Consider the following 23,656-nt stretch of genomic DNA (forward strand, 5'->3'; position numbering starts at 1 on the left):
TCTAACAGCTCGCTGAGGGCTGGAAGAAAAGTGTCTGAGGAAAGTTTGCTACCACAGGTGGGACTGTTATACCCTGACCAAGGCTCCGATTTCTTTATAAGCCTTTCTGTATATTAGGCTTCTGTATTGTTTAGTTAAATAAGTCGTCATCATTTTGGTTTTGGGGCTTCCATGTGAGCTGACTGCAGTCTGGCTTCCAGCACCAAGCATTTAAGATACTCAGGCCGTGCCAGTACCAGCACAACTTCCACTTCTGATGGTGCTCAAGCATGCTGGGCTTTTGTATAGTTTTAACTAGACAAGAAGACTTCTTCCAGAAACTGGACTTCATAGCAAACACAGTGGATTGGCTGCTAATATATAGCTGAACCTGTAGCACTACAACCCCTTATCTGCTCTGTATTTTGGACTAGACTAAGCAGCCAGTGATCAATACAAAGAAGGAAATACCAGTACAGCCTGGAGGGGAGAACTGGCTTTGGGTAGAAGCAATATGCTCCCTCTCCCAATCCAAAGTACTGTATATATAAAAATTCATTTTCTACTTACCACATAAACTAACTGGAAAACTTGGGGATACCAATGTTTCCGTGGAAGAAGTCAGCACTGGCAAGAAACAAATGATAGTTTTCAGCCTGTCATAGCTATCAGTAACTGAAATGAGGGAACTTAGTACTTTGTTGACAGCATTATTTTTCCAGTACTTTCTGCCTATTTATGTGGATAAAAGGTTACTGCTCTTACCTGGATATATTATAACATCAGATGTGCCATATCCAAGAACAAAGTTGAGTATCTGCTGAGGAGGATCTGCAAAGCCTGTATTCTCTTGGCTCCCTTTCACTCCAACAGGTAGACACTCTGGAATCAAAGGTGCTGAAGATCCTGAAAGGAGTGCAGAATAATTACTCTTCTGTTTTAAAAAGCTCCTGGTTTCTAAAGGTTTCTAAGGAAGAAAAAGCTTTCTAAAAGCTACTTATCCTTTCTGGCAGCTTCTGGGCAGATATTCCTAGTGGAGAGTTTATGAACCAGAATTCACAGGATCACATGAGGTCCATAGAATCCATTAAACAAAAACTCTTAAAAGGTACAATGAATGTGAAATACAAGAGATTACCCAGCTTTTAGTGACCACTGGTTTTCGATAGTCTAAAGAGAAATTCTATTAACATAAGGAAAAGTGCTTAAGGCAAAGTCTGTAAATGTATGGACCAGAGATCCAGAAGAGAGAAAATGTGTAAGTATTACGTATCTGAATTAATTTTACCATCCTTTGCACTACATCTTTCCCACATAATTGCACATCATGCAGCTTGTACAAGCAGCTAGCAGGCATCCTCCCTCTGAACCTGCATTGGGAAATTTTTTTGATGATGTAGTGCTTGCAATTTAATCAGCCATAGCTCTGAGTTTCTGTAGGTGTGACAGAATTTCTTCTGCTACTTTGTGCTGTTTCAGCTAGCATCAGATACTTCAAGTCTTCTAACTTATTGACTGCTTTTTGGTTCCTTTCCAGCATAGATTTAACAGTGAAAGGTGTTGAATTGTGTCTTTGTCATCAGCATTTGCCAGTGTACCATGAGCACCCTCTGCTACACAACATGATCAAGGCAAGGTGGCTACACAGCCCATCACTTGGATTAGTACTCAGTTTTTGTGAACAAAATTCCAACCTAGATTTTGCTCTACTATTGCAAATATAATTATCCTGCAGTCCTTTACAAACCTCTGGATGAAAAAGAAATTGGAACTAAACCAAAGTTTATTAATGAAAATTTTGTGATTTCCTATTCTTAAGACAAGTAAGTACTTATTTAGATTCGCATATAGTAAACAACTCTCTTCTTTTATTTATTAACCTGCACTTCACCAATTAAATTAAAGACTCATTCTATTTCACTAGGGGCAATGCACTTCTATTTTCCTTTGACTATTTTTCATTCTTTTAGTAAGTGCCACACTTTTAAGTGCGTGATTGAAGCAGCTGCCATACTTGTTTTCCCTGCCATCGTTCATGGTCAATGACCAGATTTATAAGAGAGTTTTTCCCTTGTATAAATCAACCTGTGTACAGGTGCACACCTATAGCTGTACTGTACATACCAGGAATTACGAAACTTCTTTCCAACGCATTGGTAGCAGGAACAGAAAAGGACATGTGCTGTTTAGTTAGTGAAGTGGAGCTAGCTGGATGGCTGTTGAGAGGCATAGCTAGAAAACTGCCATTCCCTGCAGACACTGCAGGGACTTCCACTTGGAAAAAAAACAAAACAAAAGGAGAAAGTTATTTCATTGCTAGAAGTTAGGGGGGCCAAAGAAGAGGTCTCAATAGATATCATAAACCACTTGCTTCTGATCACTTGTGTTTTGATTTTCCAAAAGCAAGAACAATTCACAATAGCTTTCTGAAATTTACTCAGATCTCAATGTATTTATGAAATTCTGTAGTAGAACACTTTTTTCCAGCAGTTCACTCTCTTAATTTTATTTTTCGTCATCTTTCCTGGCCTGTCTTCTTTCTAGAAGCCTTCAGATGTATTTAGATGTAAATGATCTTACATATGGATGACAGACAGATAAGACATAACAAGGTCTTAACACTGGCTGTACTAAGTTTCCCGAGCACGGTTTGTTACGTTAATATTGCACAAGATTAGAGAGGCCCAAATACAATAAACTGAGGACTTTGACTCTCTACTTAGACACTACAGTGCTTGTAAGGATAACTAGTCTGTGTTAAGAGGGTTTGCCAACGAACAGTCACAAACACCTCAGTTTTAAAAGATGCAACTTGCCTGCAGCACTTGTTTTTTTCAAGAAGAGGACAAATGGGGAGGGCGACTCATGTGCATTGTATGATTTCATCTGCTTATCGAAAGTTTCTTATAAATCAAGTAAGATACACTTGCTTATTTTGAACTAGTCTGCTAGTTTTCTTGGTTTTGCCACACCTTTATTCTCAGAGTTGGTTTTGCTTTTCTTTCCCCCTCCTGTCTAGCAGCAACAATTAAGTCTCTATTTCATTGCTTTCTGTGGTCTAATGTTTCATCAGGAGCTACAAACTTGTGTGGGTTTTGTGCCACTATAGTGTACACTGTCATCTGGAATGCAAGCTCTTTAGGGTAGGATGTGTTTACATTGTTTATCAGGAACTGATGTATTATTTTGTTATAGGAATCTTTCATTTTTACCGTGGTATAAAAAAAGACTTTAGAAAGTGTTTTTCAGCTGGTGTTTAAATCAGCATGTGAAATTCCCACGTAATTTCCTATCCAAGGATTGTTGTGTTGCTACGGTCAGATAAGATCAGGTACTGTCATAGCTAGCCACAAACAGTTGGGCAAACCTAAAGTTTAATTTCATTCAATTCCTTTGAAAGAATCTCATCCTTGGCTTACCACTCTGAACTTTAGTACATGCTTTACTGTACTCTTTTAGTTTTAGTACTCTTTATTGTAGATAGTCTTAGACTTCTGAAGATTTGACGCGTTTGCCTTTGCAGGATCATACTGTGACACTCATTTTATGACAGGTTAAATAAATTCCTGATTTTTTCATGTAGCTCATCTTTCTGTCAATTAGATTTTTTCGTACCCAGTACTTATACTGCCTTATGTATATATTCGTTCCCTCAGCACCTTCATTGGGTCAAGTAAGGTAGAGAGAGCGATAATATTCTGAGCACTTTCCAGAAAAGGATAGGTGCAGCTTTACAAAGCACCTGTTAGCTGTGATGATACTGTAGACTGGAATGCAAGTTCTGTAGGGTGAGGAATTTTTACTGTTTTGGTTTTGTTTTTTTAAATCAGGAACTGATGTGCCATTTCCTTATTGAAAACTCTCATTGTTAGTGTGGCATAGATATCAGCTTTAAAAAGCGCCAAATCTATAAAGGAATTTAAGCAGATAGAAGGTAATCCACCTTTAATGGGTACTAACTGCCAGGAACTTTACCTGTGTCTGAATAACTACAACCGGCAAGTACCAGTTCCGTAGGAACTCTGATTACCTTTCCAGATCCAGCAAATGTATTTTTCTCACAGCTAATTCTGCTCAATCCTCCCCGAGAAGTCCACAGGAACATTGGAAAACCAGCTTGGGTCACAGTCCCAGTGCATGTGTGTGGTCTCTATGACTTTCATCAAGTCTATGCCAGTTCCTTAGCAATTGCTGGCCTGAATTTTTCTGAGGTGCAGTCCCGTGATCCAAGAACTCTGTGGATGGCTCTCTAGTTTACACGCCGGTTTTGGCTGCCCACCCTGACATGTACACGGCCCACGGGGTTTGGTACAGTCTGAGTTCCCCTTAGGAGGCTTGGGAAGTGTGCTAGCATACAGTAACACATATGTGACTTCAAAGCACAGTATAATACATTCATCCAAAGGTGATTGCTCTCACATGGATTTTGGAAAAGTATTTTGCTGGTTTAGCTATGCCTGAGACACTCATTTGGGCTACAGCTGGGTAAGAACTTTAGCACCCATTTACACCTAGGGAACAAGTTACAGCCTGCCTGCTGGCCACAGGTACTGCCTTGTAGATGGTCTAACAGCGTGCAACACCTAGAAATTTCCTTTTCTCCCATTCTTACTTTGGTTTAAAGGACTGTATAGCATGGGCTGGGCCAAGAAGCCATCTCTTCACAGTTATTATTTTCACTAGGATGTTTCACTGGATTTTTAGAAGGTGTCACACTTAGAACAAAGAGAATCAAACCCAGGAAAGGCCAAACTATGGCCTGAGTCACATTACCCATCATAAACAAAAGGCGCACATGAGAAAAATTACAAAATTTGGCACTGACCCAATTCTCCACTGTTTTGCTTTCTTCTCTCAGATGGATTTAGAAAAGTTCAACTGTGCTTCTGCTGATGCTAAGGAAGTAATTTTTCTATCACCTGGCAGGAACATGTGCTTTAGAAGCATAAGGATCAAACTGTTCCCAGGCTACCATGTAGTTGGTCCTAAGATGCATGGTTTAATAGCCACTGATAAGAGGGCATGGATTTGTTGCATCATGAATTAGTCAGAAGTGTGTAAGAATGTGATTCTACAGTGATTTCTACTCTGCTGGAAGTAGAAACATGAAAATGCACGATGATGCTGTATCATCAAAACTATGAGAGCAAACTTTCCCTAGAAGGCAGAGTTACAATACCTAACAGAGGATAAGACTTTGGAACATGAGACAATATATGTTCAATAATCTTTTCCTATTCAGCCAATAACTTACCAATTTTCTTGTATTTGGGTTCTGAAGCACCAGAGCAACTCTCTGCAGAGCCTAAGAAGGCTGAAAGAAAGGTGGTAGTAAGTGACAGAAATTGAACCAGTTTGGTAATTTTAAGTTTCCACCGTGGAAACTTACTTTAACTTTTTAAAGTACGAGGGGGTGTTAGCAGTTTCAATTCAGCTATTTCAGAACTGTACAGGTCCAATGTATAAAACATGAATGTGAAAAGCCTCATATTATTTTACTCTGACTGTGAAGTTTCAATTAGGCTGCAGATTTTTGTGCCAGTAATCAAAGATTTTTGCTATTTTTCTTGCTATTAAAGAGGGAATCATTCAGCTAATGCTTGCTAAGCTATAGATACACTGAAAAGAAAGTTAACACTGTCACACAGATGATAAAAAAAGGGAAGAAATATAACATGCTTAACACCATGTTACATGACAAGAAATTCTGCAAATTGTAAAGAACGTGCTTGGGGGAACTGTTTTCACTTCCAGCCCACACAGCATGAGCAAAGTCAGAGGAAGCACATCTGGTTGTATCAGTGAAGAACTACATGAGAGGTGCATTGAGGCTATGTTAAAACCAAAGTACCATAATGCAAATTTAGAATTCAAACACTACAGCCTTTCAAACTCTCACTGTTTTTCACTTACTTCGTTTGTGACATTTCTGCATCTTTATGTCAGTAAATTTCTCAGTGTTTTCAGCAGCCATTTCATCCAAAATAAGGTTCCCTGCTAAAAACATGAAATATTGCCAAATGTCAACCTTTGTTCTCCTAGAAGAACTATAGAAAGAGGTAAAAGCAAGCAAAACAGATCAACAGGCAGCAAAGATGAAATATGCTCCAAATAAAAGATAAAAAACAAATCACGCGATAAAACACATATCCAAATTGATATGATTTAGAAAGCCCACAAAGCTATGAATGCAGATTCTGTCACCCTGTGTTAGTTTCTGAACTGCAAAATATTAATCTACTGCGATAAATTCAGTGGCTAATAAAACATAAATACTTCTCAATGCTCTAATGATGAGCAAAGGATAAAACATCACAGCTGTATCACAGTGTGATCTCAGTACTAGTAAAGTTACTAATTTTATGTATGTGTCCTGGTTTCGGCTGGGATAGAGTTAATTTTCTTCCTAGTAGCTGGTACAGTGCTGTGTTTTGGATTTAGTAGGAGAATAATGTTGATAACACACTGATGTTTTAGTTGTTGCTAAGTAGTGTTTATACTAAGTCAAGGACTTTTCAGCTTCTCATGCCCAGCCAGCGAGAAGGCTGGAGGGGCACAAGAAGCTGGGAGGGGACACAGCCAGGGCAGCTGACCCAAACCGGCCAAAGGGATATTCCATACCATATGATGTCATGCCCAGTATATAAACTGGGCGGAGCTGGCTGGGAGGGGCGGATCACTGCTCCAGAACTAACTGGGCATCGGTCGGCGAGTGGTGAGCAATTGCATTGTGCATCACTTGTTTTGTATAGTCTAATTCTTTTAATATTATTATTGTCATTTTATTATTATCATTATTATTATTTTTCTTCCTTTCTGTCCTATTAAACTGTTCTTATCTCAACCCACGAGTTTATTTTTTTTTCAATTCTCTCCCCCATCCCACTGAGTGGGGGGAGTGAGCGAGCGGCTGTGTGGTGCTTAGTTGCCGGCTGGGGTTAAGCCATGACAGTACGAAAAGGATTAGATCCTTTAAGAGACAGAGTGAAGGGTTCTAAACAGATTTTATATTTTGTGTTGTAAGAACTGTGAAGTTATCCATACCATTCTTCTACTGGCAAATACTTAAGTACTAATACTGTATCTCATTTCCTCTAAAACCAATATAAATTTTGCCATTAGGTGCAAAACCCCCCAAATTCTAAACACACCAGGGAGCAGTAAAAAGCATTTAAAAAGTCATGTGAGCTTCCTGTAGCCAGAATTGTCCTAGGGAAGGATTGACCTTTGGTAAGTTATACAAAATTACTTTGCTCAAACATAAAACAGGATATGTAGATATTCTGTGAATCTTTCTGATTCTATGGATTTCCGAACAGCCACATATTAAGATATATATTCTGAAGTAGTAAACAGCTGCATTTGTGCCACTACCAAAACAATGATTTTGTAATAAAAGCCAAGCAATTATCTCTGGTCAAGCACTGAACGAAGGAATAATTTACTACATGTATATTATACCATTGCTGCACTGATCAGCAGGAGAGGAGTAAAATTTGACACGCTTCCTCAGGCAGCTCTGTGCATCTTGGACAGAAATAAGTGTGCATGAACTGCATTTATACACATGCTAAGTCCTCTGGGTGGGTCACGTTTAATGAACTTACGTGTATCATCTGTGTTGTGCTCAGAATAAGTCTGATGCTAATTGAAGGCATATACTACACTAGACAGTTAAGCTGTGCATACACTAGGGCCATGGTGACGTGATCAGCAACTTGGTCAGAGATAAGACTGCCAACTTTGAGAAAGGCCTGCAAAAATACAGAAAATCTTCAAAGTTTGCCAAGAAAATCCTGGGACACAGTTCCCAGGGGGAAAGAAGAGGATACCAGATGTATAGAAACCTTACTAGTGTTCAAATTGTGGGGATGAAGTGCAGTGCAGGTGTTAGCCAGAACACTGTCATGGAGAAATTAATCTTTGCCACATAAATCTTACCAAAAGTGTCTTCCACCTGCTTCTCCTGCTGATCTTTGAGCACATATTCTGCTAATTCAGCTAGCAAGAAGGGGGGGGGGAGGGGGGGGAAAAAAGAAACACAGTAATGACACAGTAAATTTCACAGTAAAACTCTTGTAAGCTTACCCTCATTAACAGAATTCTGCAGTATAAGTGAAATTGAAGAGTTAAATTAAGTTTTTCTTGTAAATTGTTGTTCAGGAAATAAAGAACATGAGAAAGGAGAAGTTGAGACAGGAAGTATTAAGCAGAAGGAGCCATTAATAGAGAGATTTTTCCCCAACAACCACAAGCTACTGTTCATCTGTTTCCCCACAATGCACAGGTTTAGGTACCCTGGCTAGACCTACCATGCATGAGGGACAGGCCACTTGAGTATGTGCCACTGCTTTAGACTGAAAATAGAATTTGTAAGAAATAGGTATAGCAAGTGATTGGAAAATAATGATTTAAAAACAAAAATTGCTTTCATACCTATTCTAGCATAAGCTTCTATGGTGTTGGAACAGAGATATAATTCATCCCCATTTTCACAATTTTCCATCGTACACAGGAAATCTGTATTACTGAACTGATCATAGTTGCTGGCATCAACTTCAGGATCTAGAATTAAAAAGGAATACGCATTGGCTCAATGAATACCATAACCAAGGAGTAAAAAACCCAGATAGCAAGACATGCAGGAAAGGCAGATTTGTTACTTCAGCATAAGGCTTTGGCTCTTCATTGTATGTTGGCTCAGTAGGAACAGAACTGAACTCTCAGTAATTTATAGTCACCCAGAAATCAACACTTTTCTTTTGCTAAGCTCTGAGACTTCATCTCTCCTAGTAAATAAAACAGTTCCAGAATCCGTTCTATGAACTAAGGCCTACACGCATGGCCCAGACTCATCTATACTATTAAACCTTCTTATTCTTCAGGATATGGCGGTACCATCCAAACTCCCTGTTCAGAATGATGCTGGGTCCATGCTAACCCCTGAACTGCAGCTACAAATTGCCTGTGAAGCTGCTAGTTGGCCAAGGCCAAAAACATGCCAGGGATCATGCTAACGTCTTCACAGCAGAGATGTCCAGCTTCCAATAACTGGCGCCATGTCCTGACAATGTTCAGTTTATCTACATCATCTCAGACATTGCTCAGGCTCAAAAGTATTCAAATCAGAGTCAGTCCTTGATCCCTAATTCATCCTACTTTCAGTCACTGAGCAAGTGAGGCCATGGGAGTGAAGAAACACTCCTGCAGGTGTTAACAACAGTTCAGAGAGCAAAGCTCAGCCTGGGAAATAATTAATCACAAAGATGATTCCAGATTCTAGTGCTCAGTTCTGCACTGATTTGCCCATGTATCTGCTGACACTGGTCACTCATGAAAACAAGAAGGATGCGAGGTGGTATCCTCCAATTTGGTAATGTTTTATACCTATTGGGCACAGAGCTATGGGACTTCATATCTGGCATACATCTGTTCTTCTCCTTTCATTGCCACTCTCAACCCACAGTCCAGCTCATTTGTTTAAAATAAGCTCAGCTATTGCTCCACAGCACAGTCAGCAGCACAAGATACACTTTCATACTTCTATGCCAGCAAACTCAGGGAGAGCAGAACGTTCCACAATCTCCACACAAATTTAGGAGCAGAAAGTTTGAGAGCCTGGGCAACCTCCTAACCTGATTACCTGTAGGAACTTATGTGCAAGAAACTATCATCTTTACACCCTGGCCCTTCTGCTTTCTCCTCTATCACAGAATCATAAAATCATTGGTCTATGCCCCCAAAAGCTGTAAAATGGCAGCTGGTAATGAAAGTCCGTTGTGTTGGTGCCTTAAGATCTCAGAAGGAAATGAAATGCTAGTTCGCTTGCAGACTGGCTTCATCACAAGCTCATCTAAAAGTCTCTGTTTTGCAAAGCTTTTGGTTTGAAACGACAATTGTTGACAATTACAATTGACAAGCTTATGATAGGAACATTTGCAAATAAACTACTGTGCTGGTTTTGGCTGGGGTAGAGTTAATTTTCTTCAGAGTAGCTAGTATGGGACTATGTTTTGGATTTGTGCTGGAAACAGTGTTGATAATTCAGGGATGTTTTCGTTATTGCTGAGCAGCACTTACACAGAGTAAGGGCCTTTTCTGCTCCTCACAGCACCCCACCAGCGAGGAGGCTGGGGGTGCACAAGGAGTTGGGAGGGGACACAGCCAGGACAGCTGACCCCAACTGCCCAAAGGGATATTCCAGACCATAGGACGTCACGCTCAGCATATAAAGCTGGGGGAAGAAGGAGGAAGGGGGGGACGTTCAGAGTGATGGCGTTTTGTCTTCCCAAGTAACCGTTAGGTGTGATGGAGCCCTGCTTTCCTGGAGATGACTGAACACCTGCCTGCCGATGGGAAGTGGTGAATGAATTCCTTGTTTCGCTTTGCTTGCAAAACCTATTAATTAGGTCAGCCTATTACTTAATAGGCTTTTGCTTTACCTATTAAACTGTCTTTATCTCAACCCACGAGTTTTCTCACTTTTCCTATTCTCTCCCCCATCCCATCGAGGGGGAGTGAGCGAGCAACTGTGTGGTGCTTAGTTGCCAGTTGGGGTTAAACCACGACAACTACTTACAGGAATGATATCCAAACCAAAGACATTAGCCTCACATCTTGATGAGTGACATGTATAGTATGTTTTGTTAGACTCACTGAGCAGGAAGCTGTAAATATGCAGAGTTTTAAAAACATGATAGTTTCTGGAAGCAGTCACTATTTTATATACAGATACTCACAATGTTATCATATGGTAAGACCAAGTGTCTATTGAGTTTAGTCCAGCCACCATGATAAACTGCCATTAGATGGCTATGTAATTGAGAGGAGTGGTAATAACTCATAGCATGATGACTAAACTAATCAAGCATTTTTTAGTGTTTTACTAACCTGTAGAGAAGTCACCTTCTTCATTTCCAGATGACTTAGGATCAAGGAGAGTATATAGATGCAATGGATCGATATCACTGTGCAGCAAATCGAGATAGCCATTTTCAGACACAAATGCTGAATCCATGATTTGTCTCTTGCTGTCTGAAATCAAATTGCAAAACAGTTAGCTATGACAAAACCACACCTTTTGTCAACCAAAACTACAAGTCCTGCACTGTGGCTATCTGCTGACAAGACACTGAGATCTTAAGGCTATGGAACTGGTATTGCTTACCAAGTCTTGTGTTGAGTTATAACCCTGAGTTAGTTACTTGAACTTATAGATCCAGATGCAGCTTGCAATGAGACTTACCTATTTTTTACTCCAATCAGGGGAGTGGGACACTGCAGTCTGACCACCTGGACCAAAAGTGCCAAGTATTGAATAAGTTGCAACTCCTGTATCTTTATCAGGAGATAAATGACGCAAGCACAGATCCAGCAGGTATCAGGGAAAAGAGAAGACTACGGTGAAGAGGATGGAAGAAGAATCCCATTCTTTACTGTCAAGTCAATTTCTTCTCAGGGAGGCAGCTTCTGGCTGGGATGCTACACCCAGTTCCTAAGCCCTGGAGGTGGCACTAGGAGACAACCCCTCAGGACAAGAAGGAACAGTGAAAGGTAGAACACTTATTTTATATAATTCTTTCCCAAACCATACAACTGATTGTGTACAGAATGGCATGGTCACCTTGGGAATTAGTTTCTGGTAACAGGGAACTCACTGACATTTTGGAATCTATTACAATTATTTTTTTAATTGATTTTCTTTCCCCCTATTAACTCATGTGCATACCTACTCATGAATTGGGAATTCCTATAGCCTTTCAAGCAGACTGCCGTACAGTGTCCAGACAAATCTGACTGATCTAAGGTGCTCCCTGCTCCAGTCACTCATGTTTATATAAGAACTGCTTAGACTGCTGCAGCTACGTTTCTTGATAAAGTTCATCTCTTCTGCCACCTCATTTTAAATCCCTTCTACTTCCTTCCAGTTACTGCAGCAGGCACTAGAATAAGCCTAAACATTCCTCCTGGATATTCCACAGGTAGTGGAATAACACTACTTGTTGGTTATTCATCATCTTTATCAAACTATTTCAAAACCAAATATTGGCTCCTCAGTGTTTACAGATCAGTGATATGAATGCCACCTGGGCTGGTGATCCAAGTAATTTACTCCACCATAATATTGAGATGCCAGCATGAAATGAACAGCCAGGAAAATTTCCAGACCATATCCTGTTAAAATAGGTGTCCACACACCACAACCATGAAAAGTTTCAGCTTGGCATCAAGCACCATATTTTGCAATGAAGGATAGCTATCATACGGCTCTCAAATATTCTGCCTTTAGCAGAATGCCATTGATGTCCCTGCTTGCACATGTCTACTTTCCTGAGGTGTGCAAATGTGGAGCAACTTGCTGTACCATGAAGTCTACTTGCAACATAAAAAAAAGAGAAATACAGCTAACACTGCAGCTCTGATGAAAGAATGCAGAGCAGACCTAGTCACACACTACCACATGCCGCTTTGTTATAACCTAATCTTCATTCCTCTTACCCCTCTATGGAGTTGTCCCTCTGAACAGCTTGGAAATGGACCTCTCTGCGTTCTGCTGCAGAAGACACCAGAATCTAGAGCCAGAACTTAGAAGAGTGGGTGGACACAGTGAGGTCCCACGAGTAGGAATAACCTACACTCAGGTAGTTCTCCTTTTTCATGTTGTGTCGCCTCATTACGTTACCAAGATTACAAAAATTTGATATTATTGCTTGCCGTGCTATAAATGGAAAGCAGAAGTTGACAAACCTGCATGAGAACCAAGAATGAGTTTATAAACATACCAGATTAAATTTTCAGTTTGTTGCAACATTTTGCTTTGCCCCTTCCTTTGTTGAATTAATGTAAAATCTGAACAGAGTTGGGCCTTTCAGAATGCCAGGTTCCCAGACTTTGTGAATAACGCTGTTGAAGCATTACCTCTGAGTCAATATAATTTTGGGGTTAGAGACAGAGAAGTAATTGGGCAGGAGCTGTAAAGGGAATGCAAGACAGACAAATGCATCACTCCAAGTTCAGTGATTAGTAAACTGCTTGATTACAGCAGACAAAGAAAAGGGCAAGTCCTATGGAAAAAGACTAAGTAGGCCTACTTAATCTTCCCGGAAATACTAAGATTTAATTAAGTCATAGTCATAAGAGCTTTTGTTATTGTAAGCCTTTCTTTCAATAGCATTTCCCTGTGGATAAATACACAAGGAATGCAAAACGTTTTCAGCTACAATGGTCAAGAAGTCAGGAAGCAACCAAGAGGAAGTCTTGCCAGTGCCAAGTCCAGCTAGAGAGCTGAAAATTAGAACGTGAAAGGTGCTATAACCCAGGAGCACAGGAGTGAGAGAAACATAGCCTTCTACCTTGGGAAGAATGAAGATTGCCACTCTTTCAAGAATGAAAAACTTCATTACCCGTCTTTTTTGTTCCACTGATCTGAATGGCCCTCAGCTTACCCTCCTTTTTCTTCGTGACTTTGGTTTTGACACAAATCTATACATAGCTGTCTTTGTATTGACTACACAGGATTTGCAATGCTGTGATTTCTTTTTCTAGCTGAACCAACAAATTCTTAATAGCAGCTGTGCTTTGCTGCATTAAAATCATGGTGCCACCATGGAAAGCAGGGTGCAAGGGTGCAGGAAAAAAATAAATTAGTTTTTGAAAGACGAAAATTTCTACACCAAGAGCGCCAGAGGCAAGGAGAATTACACCTCAGGGACAGCAAGTGTTTTGCTGCGTGTTGTAACCGAGGCGCACAAAACAAAACCAGACGTTACCAAGCTTGTTTACAACAGCAATTCCTTTCCCAGGGCTTCCCCTTTTTTCTCACAGCATCCCTGCAGTCCCCTGTCTGAGACCAAAGATGAATAAGCTCTATACTACTCAGCACTTTCTCTGTTGTTTCATACATGATTTTAACTGCGGTTACTGATAATACATTCCCTTTGGGGTCCCATACAGTGCTGCCAAAATGGGCGTTTGGCACATTTTCACATCAGAGGACTAAAAAATTTTGTGTTAATAATTTCTGTGTTAGGGCTGCGAACGCTAGAGCCAGCTCTCAGTGGGAGGACGACAGACCCCGCACAGACCTGCAAGACAAAGGACTGAAGTCCCCAGGGATGCCTGTGCTCTCCTTTGCAGCTGGCCTCCGTGCACAAAGTGCATGTGCTGGGCGGGGGGAAGACAGGACGTACTTCCGAATGTATTTCCAAGCCATTTAGAAAGTTCAATCCTTTGTCGTTTGGACACTGGTTAAGACAGAGTTTTTTTCTTTAAATCTTTAGATAACACCTCCTTTCTCCAGCAGCCTATACACTTCAGCTGCATCGCTATATTCGGTAGACCTGTGTTCCCTTTGTATTACCTCTGCAATGATTCAGTGCATACCTGCTACAGCAAGGTTTCTACTTGGGATGCATTTGTTTTAGCACTGTATTCTGCATATACAGCACAACAATATGATTCAATTCTAAGACTCTCAATGTGTTTTTCAGTGCTCTTTTAGAGTCCAAGTGATACCATATGAATTAAAAATGCTGGAAAAGTAGTAAAAGAAATAGTGAACATCACCGTACCAGGACAAAGAAACCAGTTAAAGAAGGAGTAGGTGTTCACTTAAATCACATACAAGTCTTAAGAGTTAGATGGGGCATTTTAGATCTCTAAAGATAAAGGGAGGTGGTTGTGATTTATCATTTTGCCCCAATACTTTGATTTAACCATGTCTTATATTTTAAAGGATCAACATGTTAAAGACTTCAGGCAATGGGGTCTGCTACTAACTAGAATCAAATGGTATCTAAGAGAGCAGAGAAGGATTGTACAGACAATAATGTAACATTTACTCCAAAAATAAGGTGGATGCTTCTGAGGAGATTTGTTAGGGGGTTTCCTTCCCAAAACTCTGATGACATCTGAACTGACAGGTAATAAAATAATCTCCCACATCATAAGAAAATGAAAACATGTAAAGTCATTTCAGGAACAGAGGAAACCCCTCCTGCAATTTAATTTTTGTACCAGTTTAGGAAGCTGAGGATAATTCATAGAAAAGAGTAGTAGTACCATGCAAATCACACATTTCTTAACCAGAGGATGACATAACATTACAGCTCCAAGTCTTAGATTACAGAAAAATAAGAGAGTGGGACTGCTGTGAAGATAGGAGGTTGAAAAATTAAACACAAAGATTGCTGAAGAAATGTTATTTTCTTGCAACACCCCAGACCCATTAAGTGCTACACACGAATCTGAGTGAAGCAAGCTGACAAAAACTAGGTTATATCAAACTCTAAGTAAGGAGTCCAGTGAAAGACTGGTACTTTGAGCTAAAAGCTCAGTATCATCAGCCACAATTTTAAAGTTTTTTGTTTTTTTTTTTTTTTTTTTAAACAACTTTAGAAAGTCTTCTCTCCTTCTGCACCCCCCCCCCCGCCCCCCCAAAGGTTATGTCATTGTGCACAATACACACACCAGAAGGCAGGGGTGTGTTTTCTGGCTTTTGCCGCAGGCAGTGTTTTGGGGCAAAGTTCTCTGGGAGGTGGGCAAGCCAGCAGTGAGGAGGGATGAAGTCCCCTCCATGCTACAGTCACCTGTCTCCCTTTCCTCTCCCCAAATCCACCACTAACAATTCCTATGCTCCACAGGTACCAAACAGATTTTCCTTTCAGAGGTGGCCTGATTTTTCATAAACTGCAAGTAATGGTGCTCAATTTATATTTAGCTTTGAAGGTTTTGGTTTCTATTTCAGATCTATGAAAGGCTTATACATCTGAAAGCCGGATTAACTTTTCCTGTTGGATTACCCAATTTAACAAAAGATACTACTTTTACCAACAGTCTTTGTCTTGCCGATGGAGTGGTGTGTTACTTTCCATGGGCTTTATAGTCTAAAAAGGAAGAAAAACAGAGGTGATGCTGGAATAAAAGCTGCTCTATATCCTGCCATATTCTCCTTTGTCTCCCTTAGAGATGAGTTTAAAGAAGCTAGACAAAGTATGAATACCAGGTAAAAGGAGCTTCTGCCTTTCAATGAACTTAGCTGTATAGTGACCAACATAACAGATAAAAGAAATGTTACTAGCCTTGTGCTGGAGACAGCCGAGTTCAGGCAGACTAATAACGTACTGTCCTGCAGGTGTCAGAGTTGCGATATGAGAGCAGAATTTGCCTTTTCATACGCAGAATCGCCTCGTGTGCCACAGCTGTGCCCAGCTCTCCATCCCAGCAGTAAGATAAAATAAAGCAGCACAGCAGACACCTTGCCTATAAGCTTTTTTTGGCAGAAAAAGTACATTTGCACTCAGAGACTTTCTTCAAGACAGAATCTCAGCCCTCCTAAATGGGAAAGTAAAGCTCTAGGTTGTCTTGCCGGATCTGTGAATAAGCCAGTTTCTTCCAATGATCCTCAGTTTCACTTTCTATAGGAGCAACGTTTATACAAAAAACAAGTACGTTCTTAACAAAGTCTGAAACAAACTACGGCAACCTTTTGAGCAAGGAACAGGGCTAGCCACAAAACAAAATTGCTAAAAGTTCTCCAAAATTTCACCCGCATACAGACTTCATCCTACCAATATTTCAAGCCATACAAGTCCAGATACTGACACACTGTAGTTACCAATATCTACAAAAGGTAAGAGAAGATGAATTTACCATGACAAAAGCACTGCATTCAAGAGTTGAGGAAAAACTGACCTTAGGAAACTGGACAGTTCCTGTTCTTTCACTCTGGATTCAGTACCAAAAAACAAGGAGAGCTGCTATCACTGTCCAGGGCTTATAGAAAGTGACACCAGAAAGGAGGAAATGAGCCAGACCAGTCACTACAGAAAAGTTAAAGGCTCAGGGGGAATTCCAAAGAGGAAAATTAAGAGGAACTTGCCTTCTAGCAACCCCTGTATAATAAGCACTGTTACCTTCGCTGGTCACTTGTCACCGCTAACAAGAGCTTGCGCTTGTCACTAGTTAGGAACAGACTGATTTATTCGGTTGGAAACCGAAATTGGATGAGAGCTGGCGGTAACAATTTCTGGTGCTCCCCAGAATTCTTCCGCTCCTTTTTTATTCCAGTTCAAATCTGTCCCGAAGTCATGCTGTTAAACAGCCTATCAGTAAGAATAAAGCAAGCAGCATGCAGACACGCTTACCTTGCAGCTCCATTTAGTGTAACAGAAGTGAAAGTATTTCTTTCACATGTTCACAGACTCTACCAATCCAAAATTAGTTTGGTATCTTGTGCAAGTGTCTCTTGCCATTGGCCCAAAATTAGAAGTGGAGCTCATAAATCTTGTCTGGCTTACACATGGTGTTCAGGGTTTGCTTGTAGCAGCATCTGACAGAATGTTTATTCATCTGATCATCACTTACCCTGCCAGCACCTACCTGGCGTAAGACAAACAACCGTTTGAAAAGCAACTTCATTTGTGAGCATTGCTATCATGGTGCCTATAGCTGCTTCTGTGTGGCTCTGCAAGCTTATCTACCTATTTTTCTATTTTTTATCATGCATAGACTTACACAAATGAGAAATTAATTATGAAAGAGAATATATTCTCAAGTGAGCAAATACTTTTTGGAGTATTATTCCATTGGCTATAGCTTATAACAAAAATTCCACCAGAGTCTGAAGGGGAAAGGAAGGAAGTGGGATTTGATGAAGTCAACAACATCCAGGACTTACTGCTTCAGTAAGGCAAGTTTTTAATCAGCTGCTCAGTAACAAATGGCTTCTGCACAAGGCAGCAGGTCCTATAAGCAAAGCAGCTGCTGACCTGTGTAAAAGCCTTTTCCCTTTGCAGAGGAGATCTAGAGATGAAGCTGTTGCCTTCCTGGAAGTGGCTGATCTGTTCCTAGTATTTACAGAATTACAGGGCCCAGCCCGCAATGCAGAGCACTAGCCTCTTCGGGCTCTCTAACCAGCCAGGCAGCTGTGTTCTTGGAATTCCTCTACACGCATCAGAAGAAAAGCAACATCTCAGTATAACAGCATTCAGAGCAGAAAATAATGAAAGGCTGCACAAATACAGATTCTGTATTTTAGTGCTCTCTTTTGATAGGAGACAATAATAAAATTACTGCATGAGAAATCCCTACAAAATTTAAAAGGGTTATTTGTTAGCCCTATTCCAATGTGCAGCACAATGCCACAAGTTATAAGCTCCTTTACCAGCCCTGCAGGCAGATTTCTTTACCAGCTTCTGAGGCTGTAATCCCATGAGGCAATCTATATACTTCAAGAACGAAAGTTTGGGGAACAAAAGAGTTCAGCTGTTTACTGCGATTCCAGTTCGTAACTGCAGCAAAGACTGGTTGTCCACTTCCTGTACAACAAAAAGTTCTGCTTCGAAACAGCAGAAATTGCTGGAGCAAATCAGAGTAGTGATTCATCTAGTGGACTAGTCTATAAAGATGGTCTTAGAGACAGAAGGGAAAAGCAGACTGGAAAACAAGAGGCTGTGAGACAGCTGAGAACTGCCTAAGCTTCTCAGGTGACCATCAGCTTCTTTGCTTCAATGTTTGCTGATACGCTGCCCTACTGCAAAAGGAGGGAACAGAACATATTGATCAGTATTGGAAGCACTGCAAAACGGATGTCAATAGTGCACTTTGCAAGAGGGGGAAAGCTGGGACTTTCTTGTCCAGAAATTGTAAATATCTGTTTTGTGGTAGAAGAAATAGTTGCAAAACTATTAAGTAGTTAGTGAGAAACCTGCTGATACCAGTCTGTTCCTGACCCGAGTTTTCTTTGCAAGGCTTCTTCAGAGTGAAACAATGATTGAACATAAGGCTGAAAAATTAACAAATTTCAAAAAGAAAGTCAGAAAAGAATTTGCTTCAAAAGGAAGCTGAAGTCTCTAATACAATTTGAGTCATTTCCTGGTGAATTAATGTCTTTGAAACCACTTTTTTAAGCCCATCTCTACTACAAAATCTAGAGAACAGTGACAATGGATGAACATGTGATGGATGAAGACTAATGCTTCTTCTGATGCACTTCAGCTTCCCTCTGTCATGTCTCAAATAAACGCAGGCTTTGTGACAGAGATACAGAGCCAGGCATGACAGGATCAAGATCTTTGAATGGAGATTTTAAGTGCTACCATTACAAAAATGAGGAGGAGCAGATATCTTTTCAAGCACTTCAGGGATTTAATTAAAAGTAGAAACCAGACTATATATACTCCCAGCATAAGTGACACTAGGCCATTTGCTATGATACTCTACATTTAAAATATGAATTCCTGGCATTAATTTGAATGTGTGTAATAACAGAGCTAAAAATCTTCCAGGTCAGTATTTTGCCCTCTCATGAACCATCTTAATTTTTTTCCCCAGCATTTCCTCTTGTACTTTCATCCATGCCTTGAGAAGTGATGTCCAACACTGTATTTTAGGAGAGGAAAAAATTTATACCCCTCACTACGTTGCAGCCCAAGGTCCTTCCATCAGTTTTACAGGACTACCCCAATATTCTACAAAGTATCCTTTTACTCTCCTTTTACAGTTGCTTGGTTTTGTAAAAGTAATTCTGAATGCTATAATTTAAGCTGAGGTTCTGTCGTTTTACATAGGATGGACGATGTTAGGATTGTCCCAGAGCTATCCCTGTTCTCCAACATATACATTAATCCTCTGGTGGGTCAGGCTAAAAAGTGAGTTTACTGCCTCAGAATTATAAGGTGTCTGCATTTTTCTCTCTCCTGCTGCCTACTAAAAACCTCAAAACTCTTGAATCCAGACTCCTAAGTCATTAAGTACTTCCTCTCCTTAAATCTGCAGCAGTCTCTTGTAGACAGTGCAATTTTGTTGCTTATAGACATCTGGAATTTGAAGTGCATTAAAGGGGCATTCTTCCCATATATGTTTGAAAAAGACAAGAGATTTCCCTACATGAGTTGCCAGCATGTGCCATGAACAAATGCTACTCAGACTATCAATGGCTGGTATGTCAGTTGAGAAAAACTGACCTTATCATGGTCTCTTTAATCTACTTTGCATTTCTGGTTCTGCAAAAGGTGGCAAAGAACAAGTTTTATTATGGCCTGGCTATGAAAATGGGTATCCGGTACCTACCCTGAATGGGTGGATCTCTTTTTAGCTGCTCTTGCATTACATTCTGCTCTCTTCTCTTCCCCACCTGCTCTCCACTGATGTACTTTGCACTACGCACAATGCAATCTCAAAATGCAATAAACAAAAGTAAATCTTTAACAAAGCAAAAAATAAAAAACAGCTGATTTACCAGAAATGTACTTGCTTCCTGTTGGCTCATTATCTGTCATGTTTTGAGGCTTACTGCCATGGAGGTTTAAACAACAGAGGGGAACCAAAGTGTTCAAGTACAGGTCCCATTTTTCCACAAACGTCAGAGATATCTTCCTTGCAAGGTCCTCTCTGTCTTTTTCGTGGAGCAAGGCTTGATGGTACTCCTTGGATATCAGATCTTCTTTCAGCATGAGGTTAAGCAATGCGTGGTCATCAGAAGCTGTAGCAGTTGAAAGAATTTTCCTTACTCTAGGCAGGATCTCCTTAAAGAGATTCATACCTGCATCTGAAGACGTTTGAAGGAGGTCTGAGCAAAATGTGAACTGTTTCAATAAAATAATAAAAAAATCCACTCAGCATCAAAAAGACGAAGTGAAAAAAAAAAAAGTTAAGAGACTTTGGCCTGCAATAGCAGAGGTATTTCCTCATTTGATTAAGCCTTTAAATAACATTTCCAACAACAAATAACTTCTTGATGAAATGACACAACAGCACAATTCTTCCAAACATTCATAAAACACAATTTTCCAATCAGCAACATGGTCATCTGAAAAAATAATAAAAAAAAATATTTATCCCATGAAAGAAGGATTGCTATAGGTGGATCTTTGTCTCCTGGCCAAGGTGGAGTGTGGGCCCATTAGTGGGAGTGGGCCCATTCAGCAAGGTCATTGCTGAATCAGAACAGTATCAAAAGCTTCAGCACAAAACACATCCTCTGCAAGAGGGATAGGTTTAAAACTTGGAGACTCCAATGTAAGATTTGAGATTAGGTTGTGAATAAATTCTGCTTTCATGAAAGTCAAATGGGTTAGAACCAGGCTAAAAACTCTGGGGTAAAAAATTATCCCAAATCTGGCTCTGGTTTCTGCCATATCTGAAGTTATTAGGAAGAAAAATAAGCAGGAAAAAAGTTGGGCGTGACTTCCATATATTCTTATTCAAAGTTAACATACTTATATTCCAAGGGGCAGACACTTTAAGTTAAATTCCTTAAACAGAAGAGTTTTCAAGTCCCCAGTTTAAATAAGTAGCAAATCTTCCATACCACCAAACACAATGTTAAAATACAGCTCCAAACCTATTACAACCTGACCCCTCAATTCAGCTCAAAACTATTAAGAAGTCTTTTTTAATATTGCCTTCTTGAGTCATTTCTTGCTCTTCTGTTGCAGAGCTCAAGATTAGGCAATGTCTAATTAGGCACTTCAAAGACTTCTAAATGCAATCAATAGTGTCTTACCTTTGTCATAAAACCATTTTCTAACAGGGAGTAAAATAAAGAATGGGTGCTTTCAGACTGGATAACTTTAAAAAGAAAAAACCCCAAGTTTTCAGTAAGAGCAGAGTAAAAGGAACACAGCAAATTATCTTGATAAGATCAGTATCTACGAGTATTTTTTTTCTTGTTAAGAGTGCAAAGATTATTAACGAGTCTTGTATATTGTGACTGCCTGCACAACGCAGAATTAATCTACAAAGCCAACATGAAAAGGGAGAATATCATTAGTTACCAGAACATTAATGTGTTTAACATAAGCACCTCTGAGCCAAATATGAACATCAGTCATGTTGTAAGCAAAAATAAGGTATATCATTTATGAGCTGGGTTAACTATTCTATTAACATGGTTCTTACTCATAGTAGCTACATCTGCTAACAACAATTTGTTAAAGATTCAAAGTAAACTACCAATTTTGCTGAGATATAAAAAAATACTGTAAATGAAACCAATTTTCTCACCTATACAACATTTTAAAGGCAATATGTTTTACATTTCCAGATATTTAATCATGAAAATGTGTTTTATGGGGCTCAAATATATAAAAATGAATATCTAAAATTAAACAGATTCTATCCAGTGCTTCCTAATGCTGATTTATTTTCCTTATGCCTGTTTAAAACTTTCTACTTAATGATCTGTACAATGTTTTGCAGTGGCTTGTGTTTAGGCATTGTTACTGTTTGGGGAAGAGTACTTGAGTGTTTTAGAATAGAAGCAACAGCCTTATAAAGACGGCAGTGGCTAAATAAACAGTTACCAACTACTAACAATTCAGTTTACACTATAGGTTTTTTCCTACTTTTTTTTTTTAGATACCTGATTGTTATAGCAGAACCTACAGCCTTGAAATAAATACTGGGGCAAAATTTCTAGGGCTGTCTGGGGGCTTACAGATGGGATCTGTAAAATCCAGTCTGCTACATGGCTGCCTAAACAAGCCTGTAGGCTGAGTATGGGATAAGTATTCAAATATAATCTAAATATTGTGCTCTTTATTTCCTACTTGGTTTTACTACCTTGAATATTGCCATGATTTCTTTTCACTGTCAGACACATTTGAAAGTGGAGCAATAATTCCACCTAGTAAGAAACAATGCACTAAGAGGAACTTGCTATATCTTTATAAAAATTTTAAGTACACTACTGCAAATTCTGGTTAAGATCCAAAATATCATTGTAGAATAACAAGAATTTGCTGCTTTTTCCGAACATTCATGTTTATGTTCAACATCAGGAAGTGCATGTGAAACACTGGAAAAATAAGCTATCTCATTATCCAATAGTATGATTTTGACTTGCAGTGCAGGTAGGTACCAAGTTTTACTGTAACTATATAAATGGCAACTGAGAAAAGCAGATTATTTTCCTTATGGAAAAGTAAATCTCTTGGATCTTTCATGCATATTCTTATCTCACTCAGAGTTTGTCTTTTAAGCGTATTTTGCTTTAAAGTTGCTGCCTACATTGACTCAAAACAGAAGAGACAACATTAGTTTTGTTGAAGTATGAGTAGGCATAAGCTCCAACTCATTCAGAGTAGCATTGCTCCTGGGCTATTACGTGAAAAGGACTGTTTCCCTTAGTTTTATCAACATAAAACTGCACTGAATAAGATGTCTCCACTTGTACTTTACCATCTTGTGGAGCAAACACATGCCGAAGGCAGCTAGGGGTTTGCCTTACAGAAAGTTGAGAACTGCTTGCTATCACAGCAAATCTGAATGAGTTTACCACAGCTTGGGGCAAAGAGACAGTCTCAATCTCAGCTTCTCCTGCAATCAGTGTGCTCTTGAATGGGTTCAACAGATTAAAAAAAAAAAAGTATTGCCTCCGTTATTCGGTCAGGGAGGTTTTCAGAAACCTTTCTCAGCATTGTCAGTCACATTCAAGGCCCCTCTAGGCAGCAGTTCTCCTGACTAAGAAGTCTCCTTCTTGACGGGAGGTGGAGAGTTCAAGCCATGTGAGAAGTGGTGTATTAAAAGAAGAAACTCAGTTTAAACTGTAATCCTCAGCCAGTCTCTGCAACTCATTGACCTGCTGCACCTTAGCTCTGCAAAAGCCAGATACAGAAAGCCTTGCTCAGTGCTCCAGGGCATAAGTTTGACTGTGAGGGGATATAATAATGTGGGA

At 39.8% G+C, this 23,656-nt stretch overlaps 1 protein-coding gene across 1 annotated transcript in view; it reads right to left on the reverse strand.

The window, feature by feature from the left end:
• Window positions 1-20,519, reverse strand: part of CIITA (class II major histocompatibility complex transactivator) — a 32,701-nt gene extending 12,182 nt beyond the window's left edge. Inside the window, exons 1-9 of the mRNA XM_050906127.1 lie at window positions 20,219-20,519; window positions 10,870-11,013; window positions 8,416-8,544; window positions 7,921-7,980; window positions 5,893-5,976; window positions 5,234-5,293; window positions 2,104-2,253; window positions 745-891; window positions 550-606 (exon numbers count right to left, since the gene is read on the reverse strand). Of these exons, the coding sequence (XP_050762084.1) occupies window positions 550-606; window positions 745-891; window positions 2,104-2,253; window positions 5,234-5,293; window positions 5,893-5,976; window positions 7,921-7,980; window positions 8,416-8,544; window positions 10,870-11,013; window positions 20,219-20,519 (1,132 nt within the window). The remainder of the gene's footprint in view (window positions 1-549; window positions 607-744; window positions 892-2,103; window positions 2,254-5,233; window positions 5,294-5,892; window positions 5,977-7,920; window positions 7,981-8,415; window positions 8,545-10,869; window positions 11,014-20,218) is intronic.
• Between the last annotated feature and the right edge of the window lie 3,137 nt (window positions 20,520-23,656).

The sequence above is a fragment of the Gymnogyps californianus genome, chromosome 15, assembly GCF_018139145.2.
Source record: "Gymnogyps californianus isolate 813 chromosome 15, ASM1813914v2, whole genome shotgun sequence".
In the NCBI taxonomy this organism is placed as follows: Eukaryota; Metazoa; Chordata; class Aves; order Accipitriformes; family Cathartidae; genus Gymnogyps; species Gymnogyps californianus.